General features: G+C 38.9%; 1 protein-coding gene across 3 annotated transcripts in view; it reads right to left on the bottom strand.

The window, feature by feature from the left end:
- The window catches only part of FBN1 (fibrillin 1), a 146,847-nt gene that overhangs the window by 86,422 nt on the left and 38,754 nt on the right, over positions 1-21,671 (bottom strand). For all 3 annotated transcript variants that reach the window (XM_038146667.1, XM_038146668.1, XM_038146669.1), the window contains 3 exons: positions 8,466-8,663; positions 5,106-5,231; positions 538-663 (listed from right to left, as the gene is read on the bottom strand). In XM_038146667.1, coding sequence (XP_038002595.1) covers positions 538-663; positions 5,106-5,231; positions 8,466-8,663 — 450 coding nt within the window. The remainder of the gene's footprint in view (positions 1-537; positions 664-5,105; positions 5,232-8,465; positions 8,664-21,671) is intronic.

Consider the following 21,671-nt stretch of genomic DNA (forward strand, 5'->3'; position numbering starts at 1 on the left):
AGCTCTCTGGTTCCCAGTCCAGCCTTTGGAAGATGGGTTCTGCTCTACCACAGTGGAAGCCAGACAGAAAGCTCTGCCAAATCATCAACAATCATAAAAGCACATAAAAATATCCCATACTCGGTTTATCACATTACTTCCTTTAATGACGAAGGCCTGCATTAGGGTCATAACAGTTGGAATGCAAATTTGCTTTTCTAAATGAGTGCCGAATATAAAACAGACTAAATTAAAGAAAAACATGAGAGCAACAATACCAAGGAGACCTTTAAACAAGTTCTAAAGCAACAAATATGACATAAGAGAAAAACTGCAATAGAAAAATAAAAGAGGTCTCAAAGAAGAACAAAAAATAACTATCCTGCAAATGGAAAACTCATTTCAGAGTACATATACAGACATGTGATGCACTTCTACATAAAAGAAGGATTTGAAGTTCACAAGTTGAAATATGTTTCTGACACATTGTTACCCATTCTTGATATAAATGAATTTTTATAACTCCTACTGTCCTATTGTTCACAGGATTCTACTCACCTATGCATTTTAAGCCATCAGGAGCTGTGTAAAACCCTGGAGGACACTTGCAGAAGTAACTGCTAACGGTGTTTGAACATTCTCCTCCATCACAAATTCCAGGAATGGTGCTGCATTCATCAATATCTTTAAGACAAAAAGAGACGCAGAGGCAGGTTAGCTAAATTAGTTTTGGCACAAGAAAAGGTATTTTATAATTAGTAGTAATAATCGAATTCAGGGCATAATCAGTAGTTTTGAATTAGCATCTTTCGTTTGGCATCTTACAAAAAGAAATGAAACAGAATCTAACAATATATTGCATCTGCAAATTGAAAATACAGGATCTGTAAACTGCAAAAGTTTTACTGCTTAATACGGATGGATGAACATCTTAAAACTGCAAAAATTTGCTAATTCTAACAAAACTGTAACTCATCCAGTCTGAATTCTGCATACTAGCTTTAAGAAAACTGCGTTGGGACCAGAGTGCGAACTGCATCATGACCACCGGGATCGGGAGCTTAACCATTCTCTCCAGCAGCACAGCCTCTCCTGGTACCACACTGAGGCACTGCTCCAGTACAGACTCACAGGGGCATGCACCACCCACTGAACCGCCTGTCCCTCTTGCTGCACTCGGGCTTGTCTTGGAAATACCCCACACAAAAGCACTGACCAGCTAGGTACTGTTCAGCTAATGCAATCTGACAGGATTACAGCTCAGACCAGGGTGACTGCAGGCAAGAAAAATTATCTCTGACTTTCTCCACTAAATCGATGTTCAGAAATTTCAACAGGTTTCTAGAGTGTAACCAAAATATCTACTGCAGAAGCCAGGCAGCGTCCATAATTCTCCCTAGATTTTGTGATTTTAAAATAAATTTTCCATATCATGATTGTCTCCACTAACAAATCTCAATCCATATACTAAATCATCATCATATATGTGATGTAGAAAAATTTTCAAATCTGCAGGAAAAAACCCTAACAAATTCTTACAACTCATCATAGCTGCACAGAGGGAACTCGAAGGGTTGCTTCCACAGCTAGTTTATAAAATCTACAGCTATGTGAATAACGACCTATGTCAGCCCCAAGTGTTCCTTAATTACCACCAGTAGCCTGCCTGTGATGTGTAGCTTTCCCCTTGGTTTCCAGTGGCTGTCTTAACAATGCAGCTGTATCTAATTAGCACTGGCCCCATCTCCTAGGAACCTGGAGTTCTCTGAGCTTAAGAGCAGCTCACTCTTTTCCATGGTACCTACAAGAGGAATCAGCCAAACAGAGCAGAAAAGGAGGTTATTCTCTAGACTGATCAATGACAGCTGCTTGTCACAGCCATCTACAATCACCCAGTTGCTCTCCTGACAGGGAGCATCCAGCTAGAAATAATGGCATCACAGGACTGTACCCAACCTCTCCTCCAGAGATCTACGAAAACACAGACACATGACTGCAATAATGATTTCACCAACCACAAAAATTTCTGAGATGAAATACTGCAACACCACCCAACACACCAAGGCAAGGAGTGAATAATACTGTAGTCATTAAAAAGGACTGGAAGAGTTTAATGTAACGCATAAACTGGAATTTGGCCTCAACAGATGGGGGAACACCCAAAGTCCCACAGGACCATTAATGAGTATTTTAGCAAGTAGAAAGGATCTCAGCTCTACTTCTTCTGTGAAGACAGTAATATAAAAACTAACAACTCCTGCTAGGGAAAGCATGGGATGCTGTGATATTTTTGTGGTCCCTTGCCTTTGCAGGAAAGTAGTGGAGGGATTGGGATGGCACACAGATAAGACAAGTTTGCAGACTCAGCCATCCTAAGAGGAGCAGGGCCCTGGGTCCCCTGTGCACACATTCTTCCCCAGCATCTTGCTAGTTGTCCTGATGTGGGTCACATTCCTCACTTGGGTGTGTGAGAGGGGTGTGACCTTTTTTTCACTGCTACTTCGAGGATGTTGCCAAGACTCAAGTCCGAGTGCCCTGGGAGCACTGCTAAGAGACTTCTGGCCTCCGCTCCAAGATTATACACCACAGGAGTCCCACAAGTCTCAGTGACAAAAAATGTGGAAATTGAATTTTGGTCTGAATAAAGCCCTTAATTAACAGAGAAAAATGCAATCGTAAATGGAGCAGATTCAAGCATTTTCTGACTCAAATTCACCAATGTTTATCTTAAAGTCAGTGTTGCCACTGTTTATATAGAGTCCGACCTTTTTAAAAGCTAAATCATCACTCTTTATTTTAGGGTTGAGCCTATCCCAAACAGTATTTCACTATTTATATTAGTGTTGACATCCATATAAGCAACATAGTCGTTGTTGAGTATGCGAGTTTTACAAAGGTAAGTATATCTGATGTACTTGCAGATTTAAATGTCACTCCAGGAAAAATTACTCCCCCAGTCACCACAAAAAATAGAATTTACCTCAGCAGTAGTGCAAATGGAAAAGAAATGGTTATATCAAACAGTGAAATAATGTAGCAGTTAAAATAAAGATTTCCACCAGCTATGCTAACAAAGAGAACCTTGACCAACCCCCTTCCTTTTCATCTTGTTATTCTCTACCTGTCCTTGACAACTGCTATTATGATCTTACTTTAATAGAGACCCCTAAAAGAACAGTACTGTAATTCAGCAGGTAGCTGAATTAGTTCAACTAAATGAGGGACCAAGGACATGTTACAACTGCTACAAGTCCTACTTGCTAAATATGAAGCTAAACCAAGCCAACAATCAGATGATATTCGTTTTGTATCAGAATTAACTATAGCTAATTACAGTGAACCAAACAACTTGTCTTATATTGACTTATAAAATTCAAAAGATAGTTTAGAAAGAACAGGATGGATGGGCTGTTGCTGCGTGATCATGCTTTTAAATGTTGTGTTTCTACCTTATTTCATGCCACTGGTATAAAGATGGTGCTTTTTATTCTTTGAATTGTATTAATATCTACACAGCTTTAACTAAAATTGCTTGGTACGTACAATATGACGATGTACTGAAAGTAACTCTCTGTCTGCAGAAATTCAAAAATTAATAGGTATGAACTGAAGAAGGAAAAAGTCATCTTTGCAGCCAGGTGATCACTGCAAAGGGATTTCACAAAAGGGGGAGGAAATTGTGGCAGGATTTGGAAACACAGCAACCGACACCAGGTTCTTGAGTCAACTTCCTTAGCAAGTGCAGGTTCTTAGGGTGGTCGTAGTTTGGGGTTTTTTGTTATTTGGTTGTTGGTTGGGGTTTGTTTTTAAAATGATTCAGCAATTGAAAAATACCATCAAAATGTTTATGAGATGCAGCCTACGGCTCTCAGCTTTTCATGTACTAATACTTAACAAGGCACATGTTCAGTCTCTCCTATTCACCACATTCTTGGTACTTCATCCACAGAAGGAAACACTTGCAATGTTGTTCTACTCTAAATGTAGGTTACATTCTGCCAAAATCATTGGCAGGCAATATGTAAACCATGCTGTGTACAAGTTCTTCTGAAATTGCTCTCCCTAACCTGCAAATAAATTATAAAGTTTTGCCTAAAATAACAATTTTTCTTTTGAAAGAGTAATTCATAATTCTTCTAAAATGATTAAAAAGTTTTGAGTGCTTCTTAAAGGGAACTTGATGCAAGAAAGGACGATGAATGCACACCTTTCTCTCACAAATACTTTTATTGTACTGGAAGTTGGCATTCCAAAATCACTAGCCACTTATGAAACTTGTCTACTCTAGTTATTTTAGTCTACTGAAATTAACTTTAGTTAAGTTAATTTTAGTCTAATGACTGAAAGTAGAATCAGTTGCAAGAATTTAAACATTATATGGACTTCACTGGAAATAAAAATTGATAATGTGCAACTAACACATTTTAGTACTATCTAAAATGTGTTTAAATCTAACTATCTAGATAGTTCCTTATCTACTCAATATTCTCTTAAAGCAAAGGTGACAACTGTGCTTGATTATTATATTACAAACAAAAAAAATTCTATCAAATCACAGTAAAAAAATAGCAGAATTCCATAATCACACACTGCAAATTTCCACACTAATATCTAGCCCCTGCTGTACTCCCAAGTGAATTGACCAGTAAGTGAAGATAAAATGTTTGTCCTTCTGTAACATATGTAACTGTAAGGCTGAATTTAGAGCATAATCCAGCAGTCTTCACACAGCAGTGTCAAACTCTCACTTATGTTAAATAGAGTTCATCTGAACAGGTAGGAATGTGTTGAATCTTCCAGTCACATACGCTTTTTGGTCAAAAGATCCACAAAGAAACATGTGCCTCAAGCATTTCTAAAGCAACATATCAGTTAGAAAGTATTTTAATGTTTTAATGTTTAATGGTAGATGTACCTTCAAGTCTGAAGTGTTACATGAGTAAAAAGACTATGAAGTTGCCGGGCCAATATTTAACATTCTCTGGTTTGGGAGAAAGGACACCTCTTTGTATTTGTTGTGAATAATGCTACCTGCACGCTCAAGGCAGAACTATTAAACAAAGTTGGTCCCCCAAAAGAAGACACTCCCCCTTCTACTTTCAGAAGAAAGTTCTAGAAGTTCTTACCGTCACATTTTTGTGTTACTTCATTAAACTTGTGTCCAGCTGGGCATTTGCACTCAAAAGATCCAACAGTATTAATGCAATTTCCCCCTTGACAGATCCCAGGAATGGCTTGGCATTCATCCACATCTGTGATATAAAAAATGAAAAAACGCCCACTTTTATTTCATTTCTCAAGAACAGCCATAATAATTTGTCTACACAGAAATGAAATATGCCTAAATCCGTTCTTCACCCATCATAATATTATGATACTTGCTTGGGAAGACAGACACTAATTTTGTAATTACTCTATGCAAAGTATGATTAAGTACAGTACTCTAAATATTTTCTTCAAGAAATCACATGGTTATTATTGTTACAGACATTAAATATCTAACTGCTATTGCTTTGTTTTTCCAAAACATCTGGGGAATGGTGTGCAGAAAACACAGCCTGCCAGAACTCAAGTTTCTTTGAAGTGTCTAAAGCTGGTCACCCAAAATCACTTGCCCCCTTGAAAATCTTGGCAACTCCATACAGTGCTTAGGCCACCAGCATAGAGGAGCAGTTACAGGGTGCATGGAGGGGGCCTCATGGAGTGGCACAGCAACTGCAGAGTCATTTCTGATGGAAATTATTAACTTGACACCCCAGCGAGATCAGCACCAATGTCATTTGACTGTGGTTAGGATTTGCCTAAAAAAGTTTCATGGCCATAATTAATGTTTCAGGAGGAATTATTAATGACCTGCTTAGACACACATAAATTTGAGGGGTTTTTCCCTATTATTTTTCTTACTTTGCTTTTCATTTTTTTACTGAGGAAAATGAAATAACAAAGATGATATCACAGGCTAGGTAGTAAGCTCAAGACAAACATTTTCAAGAGGCCCCAGTTTGTGGCCTCACAATTATTTTAGCACAACAACATGTGTGTCGTCACTTAGCTGCAGAAATGTTGCTATGGCTTAATAACAACTATAGAAAAGAGGAGGAGTGGCTTTGCAATAGGACACTGGGCAAGTCTGGCTCACAGTCCCCAGGGGCTGCCCTGTCTCTGCTGCTCAGGAATTCCTCCAGGAGCACAGAGCACTCCACTCTCCAATTGCCCCATCTCCTCAGGAGAACCAGCTGCTAAAAACTGGTTGCTTGAGTTCTTGGGCTTCACACTGACATAGGTTTCAATGCAGAGACACAAGCTGATGCCTTCAAATATCTTTTTATAAATCCAGGAGACACTGCTGTAATGTGTCTTGAAGTCTGAAAAGGGAAGTATTATGTCTGTACAAAAGGCTGAGAGGCAATTTTCCTGGGAGCCACAAGCAGAAGTCTCAGGAATACCAAGGAGCATATCTGCACCGCATGGCAGAGTGTTCTGTAGGGATCCCTGGGTGAAGAGATCCAGGGCAGGGGGCAGCAGCAGCGGCAGAGCAGAGCTGTCCCTGGGGAACTGCTGTGCTGGGAGGTCACAGAACGAGCTCAGCCTCAGCAGCCTCGACTCAGCCACACAGCTGCTGGGACTCGAGCTACAGCAATGGGCTGTGCTTTAGCAACAGCAATCAGCCAGACTTCATGGCACTGGACTGAATTAAAAAACCTCAAAAACTAAAGAAACAGAAGTCATGCCTCTGAGTCATGATGTCTGTTTCAAAATCCCACCTTTTGGTTTTATTTTTCTTCTTTGTATCTTTAACAATCTCAGCTGTGATATTAATTTAACTTTCAGCCAAAGTCAAAATTTGGGCAGTGATATTCAATTTACTTTTGAAAATAACCTTGCACACCCTCATTATTTTATTACTTTTTTTTACTTCCCCACACAATAATAACGATTTCTTTTTCTCTTCAGAGAACCTGGATCTTATTTAACCTGTTTTCCTTTATTTAGATTGAATATGGATGTGATATCCCTGAAATGCCTTCAGTCTGAATGGCTGTTATCTGATTTCAAAAGGACTTAGTACAATTGCATGAAAAATAAAGCTAATATGTGATTCCATAAAAGATCTGTTGAAATTACAAATGCAATACTTAAGAAGGGAAAACTGGAAAATACAAGTGAAACATATTGGGCCAAAACTGTGTTGGCACCACATACAGATCAGCATCAATGTAGCTGCTTGCTAAGAAATGTGCAGTAAGCAGAAGTATCCTTATTCCAAACTGCACAAACCCCTTGGAGAGTTCACTGCAGCTTTCCCATGACACAAACAAGAGGGATATAACTAGGTGTGGCATAACTTCAGGGGTGTGGGCCACATATTTATGTACATAAGCTTTCAAAAGTGTCCAGAACCTCGGCTCACAGATTCCTGCACAATTTAGTCCTGACCTTTACAGCAAGAGGGGGAACAGAATCACTGAGGTCAAAATATGGGCACTTCATGCAGTGCACACATCCATGCTGTCTGTCTTGAAGTTCATCATGTCTGTCTGCAGGTACCAGCCATGACTTGGCCGGTTACAGAGGGTATCTACATTTTTAATGCAACAGAATGCCTTGAAGTCCCTTCATAGGAATTTCATGATTATATAAAATTACTCATAGATTTATAATCTTTATCTTCCCTATTTTCAAAGATATTGTAACTTAGTAGAAAATGTTAGACAGATTGAAATAAACTGGCCCCAATGATATGGTGCTGGAAACGTATAATCCACATCAGTTTAATACATGGTTGCCCCTGTTAACTTTCTCCTGTTTCCTGTCAGACATCCAGACAATAAAAGAATTTATACAGCTGGAAGTATTAGAATAAAAGCCAAAAGCAGTGTAAGGACTTTCTACAGTAAGGCATGCTCTGAAAGAAGTAAGCAACATCTGGGTGTATTTTATGATTTGAAACAAATGCAAATGCATTTCCAAAATGTTATTAAATATATAATAAGGCATTACAAATGGCACGACAGGCACTTTTTTCCAGGTCAGAGCAGTGGAGCTCAAGAGATAAGACATCCAAGATGAATCCAAGTTACACAACTTTTAGGTAAAAAATCTCACACCAGGTAACTGGGGCATTATTGCCACAGATTGATGTTTGCATGTTTTGAGTGCTCTCTGAAACAGAACAAATTCCTGCACAGAATGATCGAGTGGTACACTCAGAAAAACACCATTACAGAACCAAGGGAAAGCACTGCTGGCAGTGAGAAATTCATTAAGATGCTGGCTGCTCTCACATGACCCGAGTTACTAATGTACTCACTTGAACATCAGGCACTCACTGAATCATGAAGTAATGCATCTGACAGTGTTTTTCCATTCTTCACACATATAGCTGAGAATGGCTTAGGACAGGTTATTCACAGCAGTGTAACTCAATTAAGATTAATCCAGTAACAATTTCAGCAGCTTTTGGGGAAGCTTTGCTGGTAACTTACCTTGACAGGCCCCCGTTCGAATGTTTGGAATGAAGCCTCGGCGGCAGGGATGCGGCTGGGCAGGACACATTTCACAGGGATGGCCCCACGCTCTCCCAACAGTTGCACAGCAGAGGGTTTTTGTGCAGACAATTCCACTGAGCTGGCCCTGGCACATCTGGTTGGTTACCAAAGTGAAGCAAGGGCCGGTCCTGTAATCTGTGCCAAAAACATGAAACCTGATCAGCTTCACAATAGAAATACACAACAAAACTCTTAATAAAGCAAAACAACAGCACATTTAGGCAATTCTTTTTCACACAAATTGCCCACCAACCCAGCAATTTATGTTTGAAGTATTCTACAGAGGATTTTTTTCTCTCTCTTGAATTCAAGTCCACTGAAAACAAACTGTGACTATTTTACCAGGAATGTTATATTTGTAGGTCCCCTTTGCTGCTTCATTTAATCATTCATAATATTCTTCCAAGGGTCTTTTCATCAGTTTCTTTTAGATATTCAGTACATTATTTAAAACAATACTGATAAAAGAGTTAGGATATGTTTATTTCCACAAGTTGGATGGCTGTTCTCAAATGAGGCTCAAGGGAAGGGAATACAGACTACAGGAAGCTTTCTGAGGACAGTTTTCACTGCTATTCAGGCATATGCTGTACCAGATATGTGGGCAAGCTTTGCCTGCAGCTGAATGGAGGGCATGTGGAACACATCTGCTTTGATTTGTTTATGGTAGGACAGGCCACAGCCAACAGACAGAATCAAACTTAGACATTAATGAAAAAACAGTAGGCTTCATTTTGTTCCATCCTCCAAGGGCAAAAACCAAACAGTGGTAGTGCCAGCTCCTGCTGTCTCCTGGACATCCAGGGTGCACACTCCAGTTAATTCTTCACAAACAACTCTAAAATGCTTTTTTGTTATGGTGCACCAGGATAGAGTCCAGCATCCTGTAAGCACAGCCACCAAATTATGAACCTGTTGTTTCTTTGTACTGAGGTAGTTACCAGATCCCTCAGCCAAGGTCACTAAGTAATCCACACTGCCTTAAGAGTCATGTCATTATAAATTCCTCCAATTTTCATGCCACATCCAGACTTTGTTAGCAGTAATATGTTTGCACTAAACCATTGTTTAAAAGTGTTAAATAGGGCAGAAATGAGAGTAGATGTCTTTCCCATCTGCTCCATCTCCCCACACGAGATGCAGCCTGAAGCCTATCATTTAATAAATCTTTGTGCCAACCACAGATGGTGTGTCCATATGCTGTAATTCTGATAATCCATCAAGCCATTCTGATACAATTAATAATGTGGCTTACAGAAATCTGTAAGGCAAACAATAATGCTATATTGCTACTGTTATCTTCATCAATTAACATGATGGTATCAGAAAGGATATTGAGTTAGATTGAAGGACCTTTCTCTGATGAACTCATACTTAGTGACACTAAATACCATTTGTTCTTCATTAACTATGTATCACTCCAATAACTGCCATTCTATCTTTTGTCCTATAATCACTCAGATAATCTCTCTTCCTTTTAAAATACTGTATTGACAAAAATTTTCTTTCAGCCTCTGGAAATTTGTCTTGTATTTCCAGCTAAATTAACCTGTGAGAACCCACTAGCTATTTTCAGGCTCCCTGCTTAGCTGGACTAGCTGTATAAAAATACTTAAATCCAATTCCCGCTATTTAGTTTCAACCTTAAAGGCTATCAGATTTCAAGTATGAAATTCCTACCCTATTCCCTCCAAACAGCAGAGCTACATTTAGCAAACACTTCTCCCACCCTTCTCTAGCAATTCCATCAGTCTCATCATGAAACAAGTCAGAATCTCTGATTTCTCTCTTGCCCTTGATTAATTACTTCCTTATCATCATCTTAACTTTCTTTGGCTTGGTATTTCTTATTGTGTCCCTTCATTTGCCATATGAATTTTCCACACTGAAGCTTCTATTAAGTTTTTCCCTAAATTAATACAAATAAATCATGATCAATTACATCTATCAAATAAAAAAAAATATTTCCCAGATTGACTTTTCATCCTTGATCAAAATAAGAATATATGCTTTACTCTATGCAAAACTCCCAATGTTGTAACTCCAAATATTAAAACAAGAGACAACAATTTCTTTAGAAATGCCACAGTTTTGTGTTGGCAGCAGGAAATCTTCCAAGTACTTCCCCAGAATGAAATCCCCCATTGTAGACTGTCCCTCTGCCGTTTATATATAGATGGGTTAGAAAGGAGTCATTTTGTTCTCCGCAGTGGGAGCACGCGTCAGACAGCAGTGAATAACTCATCTTGTGTTTTATGGTAGGATATGAATGGATCAGCATTTACAATTGTTTGCTTTCAAGCTATAAATGACTTAGCAGTGGCTAATATGTCTTAGAAATATGGTGAACCCAAAGAAGTTAACTTCATAATCATGCAAATCTTTCCACAAGGTCTCAGTAACAAGATGTAGGTCGAATATGCACTCAAAACCAAGCAAATCCAGCTCCTATTTGTTATTAATCAAGTTCATAACACTTCAGTATGGAGAATTACAGACTCAATTTTCACCAAATACTTTGCCTTGATAGATTTTATTCCTAACACTCAGTTTTCTTCTAAATACAACTTCCCTTCTATTTTCTCAAATACAGTCTTCCACATTTTCACAACTAAGATTTTTTCTTCTCTATTCTTAATGAAAAATTTTAAATGTCAGAAAATCCGTGTGAAAAAGATCATTTGAATGCACACGCCAGCCTAAGGCCACAGAGAAATCAACACATCAATTCATTTTTTTCATACAGAGGCCAAATAAAAAAAACCTTTAAAATTGAAGTGTTTTAAATACTGAGTTTAAGATTTTCTATTTATTACAAGATGAACGCCTACGAGAAGAAAATTAGATAGTCTACTAACACAGTAGCCAAATGAAAAGAGGATATGAGCTTAAAATACCAATCCTTATTTTGTAGCATCAAAGTTCCCTTATACATTCATGTCATTCAAACTACTTCATTAAGTAAAGCTCAAATACAAGGTCCAAGTGGCCAGTCAGGAGCTGGAAAGAGAGAAAGAAGGAAAATATATCCAGAAAAGCTATTACACAATTTGTATGGGTTGGGTTTTTTTCCCCTCAAGGATAACTTCAACTTCACTGAAGAATGCTGAGGCTTGAAATGATTTTAGTAAAATGATTTAAGATGTGCAACTGGTATCTCAAATCTTTTGAGTCACTTCTAATGCAAATTTCAGCACGTGCAAGCAGCCCTCAGTAAAGCAGTAGCCACCATTATCTAACAATTTTATCTGCTTCTTTACATACTTCTTAGCTATTTTGATAAGGAATAATTCCACAGGGAGCTTCAGACAGCTCAGAAGATGGTAGCAACTGTAAAACTGCATTAAGTTCATATACTGTCAAGAAGAGCAAGAGGGCAATAGAATGACATTGGTTTGTACCACACAACAACTCAGCTTATTAATTCCACAGGAAAGAATCAAGTTGCATTTTGATCTAGAGCTCATTCCTGTTTCAGTAAAAACCATCAAATAATTTTAGTTATCTTCTCAAAAGATCCTTCATATTCTTAAAAGCAGCAGAGAGGCTGCTGAAATATGTAGTCCTGGCAGGCTTTGATCAAAGCCAAGCACAGCAATAAGCAACGATAATTGTTCCAAGTAATTCTGGACAGCACCAAAGAGACTACAAGCACCAGGATAGTGCAAGACTTCTGGCACCAGACACACACCTTAAGCTCCTAGTTCACAATAATTTCTGCTTCGTTTCAAACACAATATAGTTTTTAATGTAAAAATAAAGTTCAAAAAGGTTGTGAACGAATGGAACCTGGATTAAATAATTATGCTAGTGCAAGGAGGCTGGATAAAATTTGGACCCTCTATCCTCTAGGATTCACTATAAATATCCTCAAAAGAGTTCTTGATGTTTCAAGTTAACAGCCTGATTTTGCAAACTGATAACCACCTGTTAAGGGAGGTTGACAGACTCCTTCACCTCTCTTAAAATAAATGAAAATTGAATGAGTGCAAAGGTAAAAGCATGAGACTGTAGCAAGCCAGCATTTATCTGATCATGATCAAGAGCTCATTACAGGAAACAGAAAAATGCCACCTCTTGCCATCACAGAAAAATGGCTAATGATAAAATGAGTGGTGTTTTCCCAGCTCTCCACACACAGCATGCACCGTTCACACAGCACCTCGGGCTGCAGCACTGCAGCTCCTCCAAGCTGTTAGCACTTCACAGTGGAGAATTCAGCATGAACCCCCAAATGCAGCCAAGACTGCTGAGCAACTGAAACTCCCCTCGGCAACATAAACAGCAACTTCCCTTTCTTGAGTATAGAGAGAAAGGGAAAGGGAAAGAAAGGAATATTCCATTATCATACAAATAATGAAAGAAAGGTCAGAAAAGGCTCCAAGGCAAGTGAAGTACCTTAAAAGCTTATCATTAATACAACTTATTTTCCTGCCTAGCAGCACTTTTGTTTCTGCTGTTTGAAGGTTTGGGGTTTTTTTCACCAGCTGGGGATAAAAGAGGGACATTGGAAGAGAGACTGCACAGGTCAGAAACACCATCTCATCCCTGAGAGGTGTGACCCACTGCACTTGGCAGCCTCTTCCGCTGCTCAGCCACATGTCAGGAAAGGGAGTCACAGTCACTTGCACCTGAGAATGCTCCTTTGGAACCTGATCCTACACAGCCAAAGAATACACAAACAATTATTCTGTCCATGGAAAAACACAGTGTCTATCACTGTACGTTTCACTGTACTTCAGTCACTTCACTCTCTTCAGAGAAGGCAGTTAAACACTTGAAGATGATGGAGAAAACCATAGTGTGCCTCATTTCTGAAGGCAGGATGTGCTATGTCTGAAATGAGAACTTCTGGAGTAAAATTCAAAGAATTGCAGAGTCTTGGCACTGACAGAAGAAAACAGCATGACCAAGCTGACTGTAGCAGAGAGCATCACCACAGCACAGAGTTACAGAACACCAAGGTTTAGCACTTCAGGCTTAATTTCAAAATCAAAGTGATTCTAGGTATTTTCAGACATACTAAAATCTCCTAATTTTGGAGGACAAAGAGAGCAAACAAAAGGCTCTACATACATGAACCTCATCAAAAGTTAATGCAAACCTCTGTGCATCACTGTACAAAGAAAATAGGGAAGAGCAACAAGCTTGTAACTCCATCTTCACTTGCAAAATTTTCCTGTCAGTTGCTTGTAGACTTGAAATTATATTGGTCATGAAATTGTATTTTGCATACAAGATCTTACGACTTTTAACTTCTGATCAGAAAAGTGAATGACCATGGGACAACTATCATTTACTTCCATCTTTTCTAATAGGGGACAGCCTCAGATCTCAATTCACAGACCAAATCAAGACCAGACCCCAGACACATTCCCAAGTTAGTTCAATAAACTGACTTCCAACTATTTAAAAACTCAGACACAATAATGCTCTGTCCACAGGTGACACTGAAAGGCCAGTTGATAAATGCATCCAATCACAACACACTTTTCTTTCCACACAGACCATTTCCTTAAATAATTACTCACTGTTAAGCACTCCCTGTCCTCTCCTCCCCCCAGCCAGACACCATTACTCACCCCAGTCAGATCCCAATGTGTCATCATTGGAAAGTACATGGCAAAGATATCAGAGGGTGTTCAGAAGGAAAGAAAACAAAACTCTGTAAATATTTAAAAACTTATTTCCTATGATGTCTGACACTTCTTACCAATGAGGTTTGGTAGGTTTGGACGTGGTACGTGAAGAAATTATCACCATGCCACTTCTGTCTGCTCCCTTCCAGGGCCAGAGATGGTTTCACATATAAGCAAGACCATTTCCCAGCTGCTTCAGTGCACAGCGCAGCACTGAGCTCAAATAGCTGAGATTTAACACTGGCTAGCGCTAAGATGTCACTGGAACTAGGGACTCAGAGTGCAACCATTCAGGCACTGTTTCTGGCAGGGATATAAACCTGGCAGCAGAAATGTCTCAAACTACTACAGCTGTGCTGTGGACAGATCACAGCTCCAAGTTGCTTCTCATTATTTTCACAAGAGTAAAAAATATCCAAGGAAGCATAACTAACACTGGTACCATAACTCTTTACTCTGTATTAGGCAGCCAAAAAGTTAGTTACTGCCTCATATAACCCAACCCCAGGAATATTACCCTTTAATTCATGAATCTGATGACCCCATTTCTTCATGTCTTCCTCACCTTTGCTTGCTGCAAATTGTTCTCATATATTGACTTGCTGGCACACTTCAGCTTAAATTTATTTTCCATTCCGTAAGCTGCTTCACAAATTCATTTCTGCAGATGATCTGTTTAACACGTCTATCCAGCAAATATTATCTAGTCTTCCTAGGATACTGGTTAAAGAACAAGACTTTGAAATAAGAGCTTACTAATAATATGAGACTAACATTATCAATTACATTTGATGCACAGAAAAATTCAGGCTATTTTATAAAGTATGTTGGCAATCTATTTTCCAGAACAAATATACAACTATTTTTATGCCAATTTTGTTCTTGCAACTGACCCAGTTCTCAAAGTCTGTAGCTGAAAAGTAATAACATTACAGTAATGAAATAAAAAATAGTGTTCAAAAATTATTATTACAGAATTGGAGTGATTTGTTGCACACATTTTAATCCAACATGCAGACTAAGCATTTCACCAAAATCAAAGCCTTAGCTCTGTTGTTCCCAATTATGTGCAGCAGCAATCCAAATACAGAAAATTGTTACCACATTTTATTCTTTTCCATGATGAAGAAAACAGTAAGCAATGCAGCTAAATGTAGAATAATTTCTCATTTCTGAAGTCAGTTACCTGACAAACTCTAGCCGTCCCTAGTTCGCTGTATAAGCTGCAATGGACCATGTCTTTGCAGATTTAAATTTTTCCAGTATCTTTCACAGGCTAGCAACAATTAAATAGAATTCTGGCTTTATTTTCATCTCCCTTTCTGCTAAAAAGTAACTAGCTTTGGTGACATATTTATTGTCAAGACCAGATAATTATTAAGGATAATGGATTCTACTACAGAACTTTGCACATTTCACTTAAAAAAACAAGTTGGCTGAAGTTTATCACTATTTTTTCAAAAGTGTTCTTAGGAGTACCACATAATAAGAAGTCTCTTTACATACATAAGAGACATAAAAAGTCTCTTTAATACTGAGCATTAACCATTAACTAGCATGGTAAAGACAAAGCTAGTAGATGAGCTCTGGGTATTTTGTTTTTCTCTTTGGCTTCAAAAGAAGACATTGACTGAAGTTATGAAGACTTTCCAAAGGTAGTGCAAACTGCTTTAAAAAAAATAGATCCTAATGACTTAGAGAATATTACATAGAGTGGCCTCCAAAGAGAGGGAAAATGCTTTCAGACAATGCAATGTACAATATAAAGAGATCCTGCTCACATTTACAAAGGAGATTGAGTGGTACAATACACTAGAACTAACCTTTTCTTTTCTAAAATCTAAATGGTCCTCTGCAGTGCCATGAAACAAAATGCAATTGCAGAGCACTAGAATGGAACTCAGTCCAGAACTGAAAACTGGTTACAAATAAAAAGGGGAGATGGGAGGGAGAGAAGGAACTGATTTTCAGTGCTCAAGCTGAAACACAGCAGGAATAAACATACAGCAGGAATGGAGAGAAGTCAACTTGCTTTCACTGTAGGAAGGCAGTAAATGTAATAATGATGGCTTGAGTGTTGCAATGAAATGTTAACCTAATGACACATAGACAAAGAGCTTTTTTGGTCCTAACAGAACCCTGAACTTCTGGCAGCTCTTCAACAAGGTGATTAGAACAATCAATATATTTTACTCCTTTATAACAGGAATCATCAAACTTTTCTGAAGCAAGCTCCCTCTTTCCCATAATCCAAAAAGCCCAGCATTCCTTATAATGGTGGAAACCTTCTACTGAATGAAAGGAAGGGACAAACAGATTGTATCCCTGTAAAGACTCTTCTCCACATGGCAGACAGCTCCCTGGCCAAATTTCTTCAACTAGACACTCACTCAGTTTTTTTATTCTCATACATATGTATTTTTGTGATATGATCTTAGTGATGAAAGACTTGATATGATGTAAATAGGTGTTTTTTTCCTAGCCTAAAGACTTTGGAATAACTAATACTATTCTTCTTGTTTAAGGCTGTAACACGGAGTTTTATATTTTATACAGCCAGCTAAAAAGACACGAAAAATATTTGGAAAACAGTGACAACACGGAGTATTTTATTTTTACAGAAATATTTTAACAATTATTTCACTTCATGGTTGCACAATAACCCACAAAAAATCTCAAGAAGCATTAAAAATGTAAGTCAATAACATACAAGAATTGCTTCAGACACTAATACTTCACCCCTAACTCCATGGTGAAACACATCAACTACCTAATTGAAATACCATGCAGCCCTCTGTGTGACAGGATCAGATTCCTTCCTCAATGAAACTGTGGCATCACTCTGTGTGTACACCAGTGTAATCATGACCACAATCTGGATCATTTTGCATTACCACATATATGGGATTTGCATTAAGACTGTGGTCCAAAAATAAACACAGCAGTAACATGCACTATTTAACTCTGAACAAGCCTGAGGTGTCTCTGTTGAAATATTACAGAATACATACCATAACTCTAGAATTATCACATGAATTCAATTTCCATAACTAGAAGTAAAAACCAAGAAGGTAAATTATCTAATCTTGATTCACCAGTTTTCAACTAAACAAGCGTCATTTTTTAAAATATATTTTATACCCACCAATATGAAGTACATGTGATGCTAATACATGTGCTTCATTACTCATATTATTGTTTAAGGCCTTCTGTCATTCCTGTCTTCATTGACCACTTGGTTGAAGGAGCCTTCTCTTTGCTTAGCACTAATGGGTGGATGTCCCCCAGAGTCAGTAAAGGACCGGCCTCAAGTGACTGAGGGCCCTCACATCTTTAATCTAAGATTACAGAAAATATTTATGACAATTGTCAATTAAACTCTTTGTAAAACCACATCAAAAGTCTGATTTTTCCCAAGCAGTGAGAGAGTATAGAATAATAATATCTAAAATGGGAAGGATGGTAAGGGGAAGGGGTATTAATCCACAGAGAATTCTCAAACTGACGGTCGAGCTCTCTTCTTACTTGCATGCAGCAGGAGAGAAGAGCAAAAGGTCTTTACTGACTCCTATTAGTGATGGAATGAAGAGTACTTTTTGGTTCTTTAACTTAAGTTAGTAATTAGTCAAGAAGAACTGCAAGTTTTTCTAAAAGACTGAATTACTATGAATACTCCAGATAAATATTGGAAAGGTTTCCTACATTTACTGAAAGTGTAAGCAGCTCCACATTCTTAGCGTATTGTTTAACACTTTTAAAGTTTTTAATAGCAGCTGTGCTGATGCCTTTGGCCTTTTCTCACTCATCACACTTGCTCTGTATACACTATTTTAGCCTAACAGATATTGCAAATCTATTTTTACCTCAGCACTGGAAACTGGCATCTCTTCTACTTGTTGAAGGGAATGTTAGGTCCTAAGTTTTCATTTGCCTCCACATGTGGGACAAATCATTAAAACTTGGAAACAGTCACCAGCCTGAGTGTCTTCAACAGGAACATTCAAGATCTAGGACTACAATCCTTGCAGTTTTTTCTTTCCTCTCTGTTAGATAGAGCTGCTTGGTTTGGTGGGTGCCCAGCCATGACATCCAGCATGAAGCCCAGACCCCAATTACAAGGGAAAGGTCAGACTCACTGACTGTGAGAACAACCGTTCAGTGGGAGAATCCCATTGCCTTTGACTGCACGGACACTCCCTCACACAGAAAACAGCCATTGTTTGGGGGGGTGTTGGGGAAGAGAGACCCACCCAGCTTCAGAGGCCTGTTGTCAATAGCTGGGCCACAGTGGTTCAACTGAAAGTGACACACTCCAGTTCAATTTTACTAATTATGTACTTACAAGGAATGGCATCAGAATCCTGGAAACTGCCGTGTGTACTGAATGGTCCATTACACTGGTCACCATTTTGAATAATTTCTCATTTATTTTAGGAAACAATGTTTCTCTCACCTTCATGCTGCATAAATCCCATCAAAGCTGATGAGTTTTTTCCCATGACAATCACTGAAATTTATCTGTGTAAATGCACACAACGTCTGGGATTAATGGTTTCAAATAATAGAGGTCCTGAAGTGGCGCACAACATACATGAGTGCCAGTGAGAACTAGATAAGTAATTTTTTTGGGGGGGATGTGGGAGAAAGGAATCAGGGGTTCAGCAAACAAGCCAGTTGTCTGTGAATAACTAACTAGAGCACTGAGAGGAACAAACAAGCTCTGGCCTGTTTTTTGTAGACTGCCACACACTAATGCTGATTTCAGGCCCAAACGGGAGATCCCAGTTGAAGAAGAGGGATGGTTACATAGGTACACATATTCACTCACACTTGCACTTCTTTTATCCTCCTCCATTCAGGGTACACATTCAAGCTGAAGTTTTGTTACACTCCGGCTACACAGAGATGCTCCAAAAGATAAGCAAATACTCAACATAATAGGAATCACTCAGATTTAGGTCAGCAAACTGCAAGCCTCAGTAACTCTCAACACAGGAATACTTAACCTTTGCATAACACTGGAGCGTTAGCCTGTCATGCGACCCGAGCCTCCCTCCCTGAGCTCACAGCGCGTGGTGCAGTGCCCTGCACAGCCTGGCAGAGCTACGCATCACTGCTAATGCATCATGATGGATGAGCAGCACCAGAATCTAAAACATATGAAAATCAGAGGGCCACAGACAACAGAAGTCCTTTCAACACATTTTCCATTCTTTAAAAATCATTAAAATTCATTGAACTTAAGTACAGTCTTTATAAATTTAACTATGTTATTTATTGATAAAATAATAATTTATGTAAATTTTACAAAGCCCTTACAGGCTTTGCTTCTGTTTACAGATAAAAGTATCCGCAGAAACTGCTGCTGATCCAGATGCCTGTCTAATACATAATACTTCACAGCCTTGCAAAATGCTGTGTATTAAAGGTTGGAAACTGCTTTTTGGCCTACTTTCTACACTGACATACTGAAAAGGAGGGAGAGTCTTGTGGTTGAGACACTTGGCTGGGACTGGGATGACCTGGGTTCAGTTTCAGACTCTGCTGCAGACTCCCAGTACATCCTTACACAAGTGACTTAATCTCCCTGTATATTAGCTCCCCACATGGAACGTGGAACTGCCAATATTTCTGGATGCTGGTGGGGCTTTTTCTTATTTAGACTACTCAGGCTTTGGGATGCAGACTTGTGTGTTTTCTGAATGATAAAGGGAGCCTCAAGCTGAGTTCAGGCCTCTTGGCATTACTCTAACAAAATGAGAAAAGATCTTTCATGTAAAGTTTTTTGTGTTATGATTCTTCAAGGTTTTATGGTTGGTTGAGTTTGGGTTTTTTTCTTTCTTGGAGGAGGGATGCTTGTGGTATTTTATGGGGGTTTTTAATGTTCAATTAATTGTCAGTTTCTAGCGAAAGACAAGAGGAATTTGCTCCTGAGATTTTCTGTACTGGGTGAGTGCAACAGCAGCAGAACACATTCCACGGAGGAACTCATGCACAATCAATTAGGTCGTCTAATTAATTTTCCAACTCAACAGATGCTATGAACTTTTTTTCTTCAGAAATATATCTATACACATGTGTAAAAGCAACCCAAAAACTTCTAAAAGGACAGGAGAAAGACTGATGATATTCACTTGAAGGGAATGGGCTGCTACATGGGAGCAGTGTCCTCTGACATGGAATTCATATTTCTGAATTCATGAAGGGAGAAAACACATATGGGGAGCATAAGAGTATTCTCCCATTGACAAGGTTGTGTAGCTAATACTAGGGACTAACTTGTTATTCAGTATTTAGAGTAATTTATGTTATTAGGTTACCCCATAACTAGGGAGAACAAAACATGTGGAGAGAAAAAGACACATTTTAAAAATAGGTTTGAATCAAACAGGGACAAAAAATGTAGATATTTACAGGAGGTTTAACCACATATTATATCAGATGTGCTACAGCATCTAACAACAGGTATCTGTTTCTCTAGTCCTAACTCAGATAAAACTCCAATCAGCATCACTGTGTCTGAATAAGGACACTGGATCAAAGATTGAAAGAAGCAGAAGAAGAATGGCCAGGCCAATTTTTTGCCTTCTCTCACAGGGTTTTACAGCAGCAAATTTTCAAGCGCCATGAATTTTCTCTGCACTTCCTTTCCCATCATTGTGATCACCCACAAGTCCTTATTCCACACTAACATAATGAAGTGTTTGCGGGACAAGAGTTATAATTGTGATGTCTGGATTAAAACAGTGAGTTGTGACATTTCTAAGAGTCCTAAGGGAGATGACAATGAATTATAGAGAATACACAGACACTTGATAGTCCACAATTATGGGAAAAAAAGGCACAGAAGCACAATAAAGTGCTTCAGTTGGGATTTTACTATGGGTGTTTCTATGGAAGTATAGACTAGATTTATAAAGAACTTATAAAAATATCCATAGTAAATAAAAAGTTATAAACATCACAGTTTCTCCAACCTGCAACACAAATCAGTGTTCTGTTAGTAACTGTTGCAAACGATGCGGCTGCTAGATCACATGAACAGACAGGAGAGAGACAGCAAGCTCTGGAAAAGATACATACTGCTTGTAGGTAGGGGAAAGCCAGAGCAAAAAGCCTTCAGGGAACAAGTGTGAAGGAAACAAGGATACAAAGAAGCAAAACAGCAAATTAGCAGAGGGACGAAAAACAGGAAGGCAGCGAAGACGGGATGGATCAAAGCACATCTAAGAAATGAGTGGGAGGCACAGAGACAAGGAGAGATAAACAGTGGGAGCCAGCAGACACCATGTGTGAGAAGGGGAGAAAAGGGAAGGGAAGGAAAAGGCTGGCCAGCCCGAGAGCTTCACCAGCCGACCAGGAGAGGGAAGTTTGCCAGGACGGGCCGGCCAACTACCTGGGTAAAAATGAGGGCCAGAGAGCCACCTAGTACATAGCAGCCAGGCGGCCAAAGCCATCCAGGAGAGGGTGGGCGCAGTCCCAGCTGCACCCAGGAGCCGGGTGA

The sequence above is a fragment of the Motacilla alba genome, chromosome 10 (assembly GCF_015832195.1).
Source record: "Motacilla alba alba isolate MOTALB_02 chromosome 10, Motacilla_alba_V1.0_pri, whole genome shotgun sequence".
NCBI lineage: Eukaryota > Metazoa > Chordata > Aves > Passeriformes > Motacillidae > Motacilla > Motacilla alba.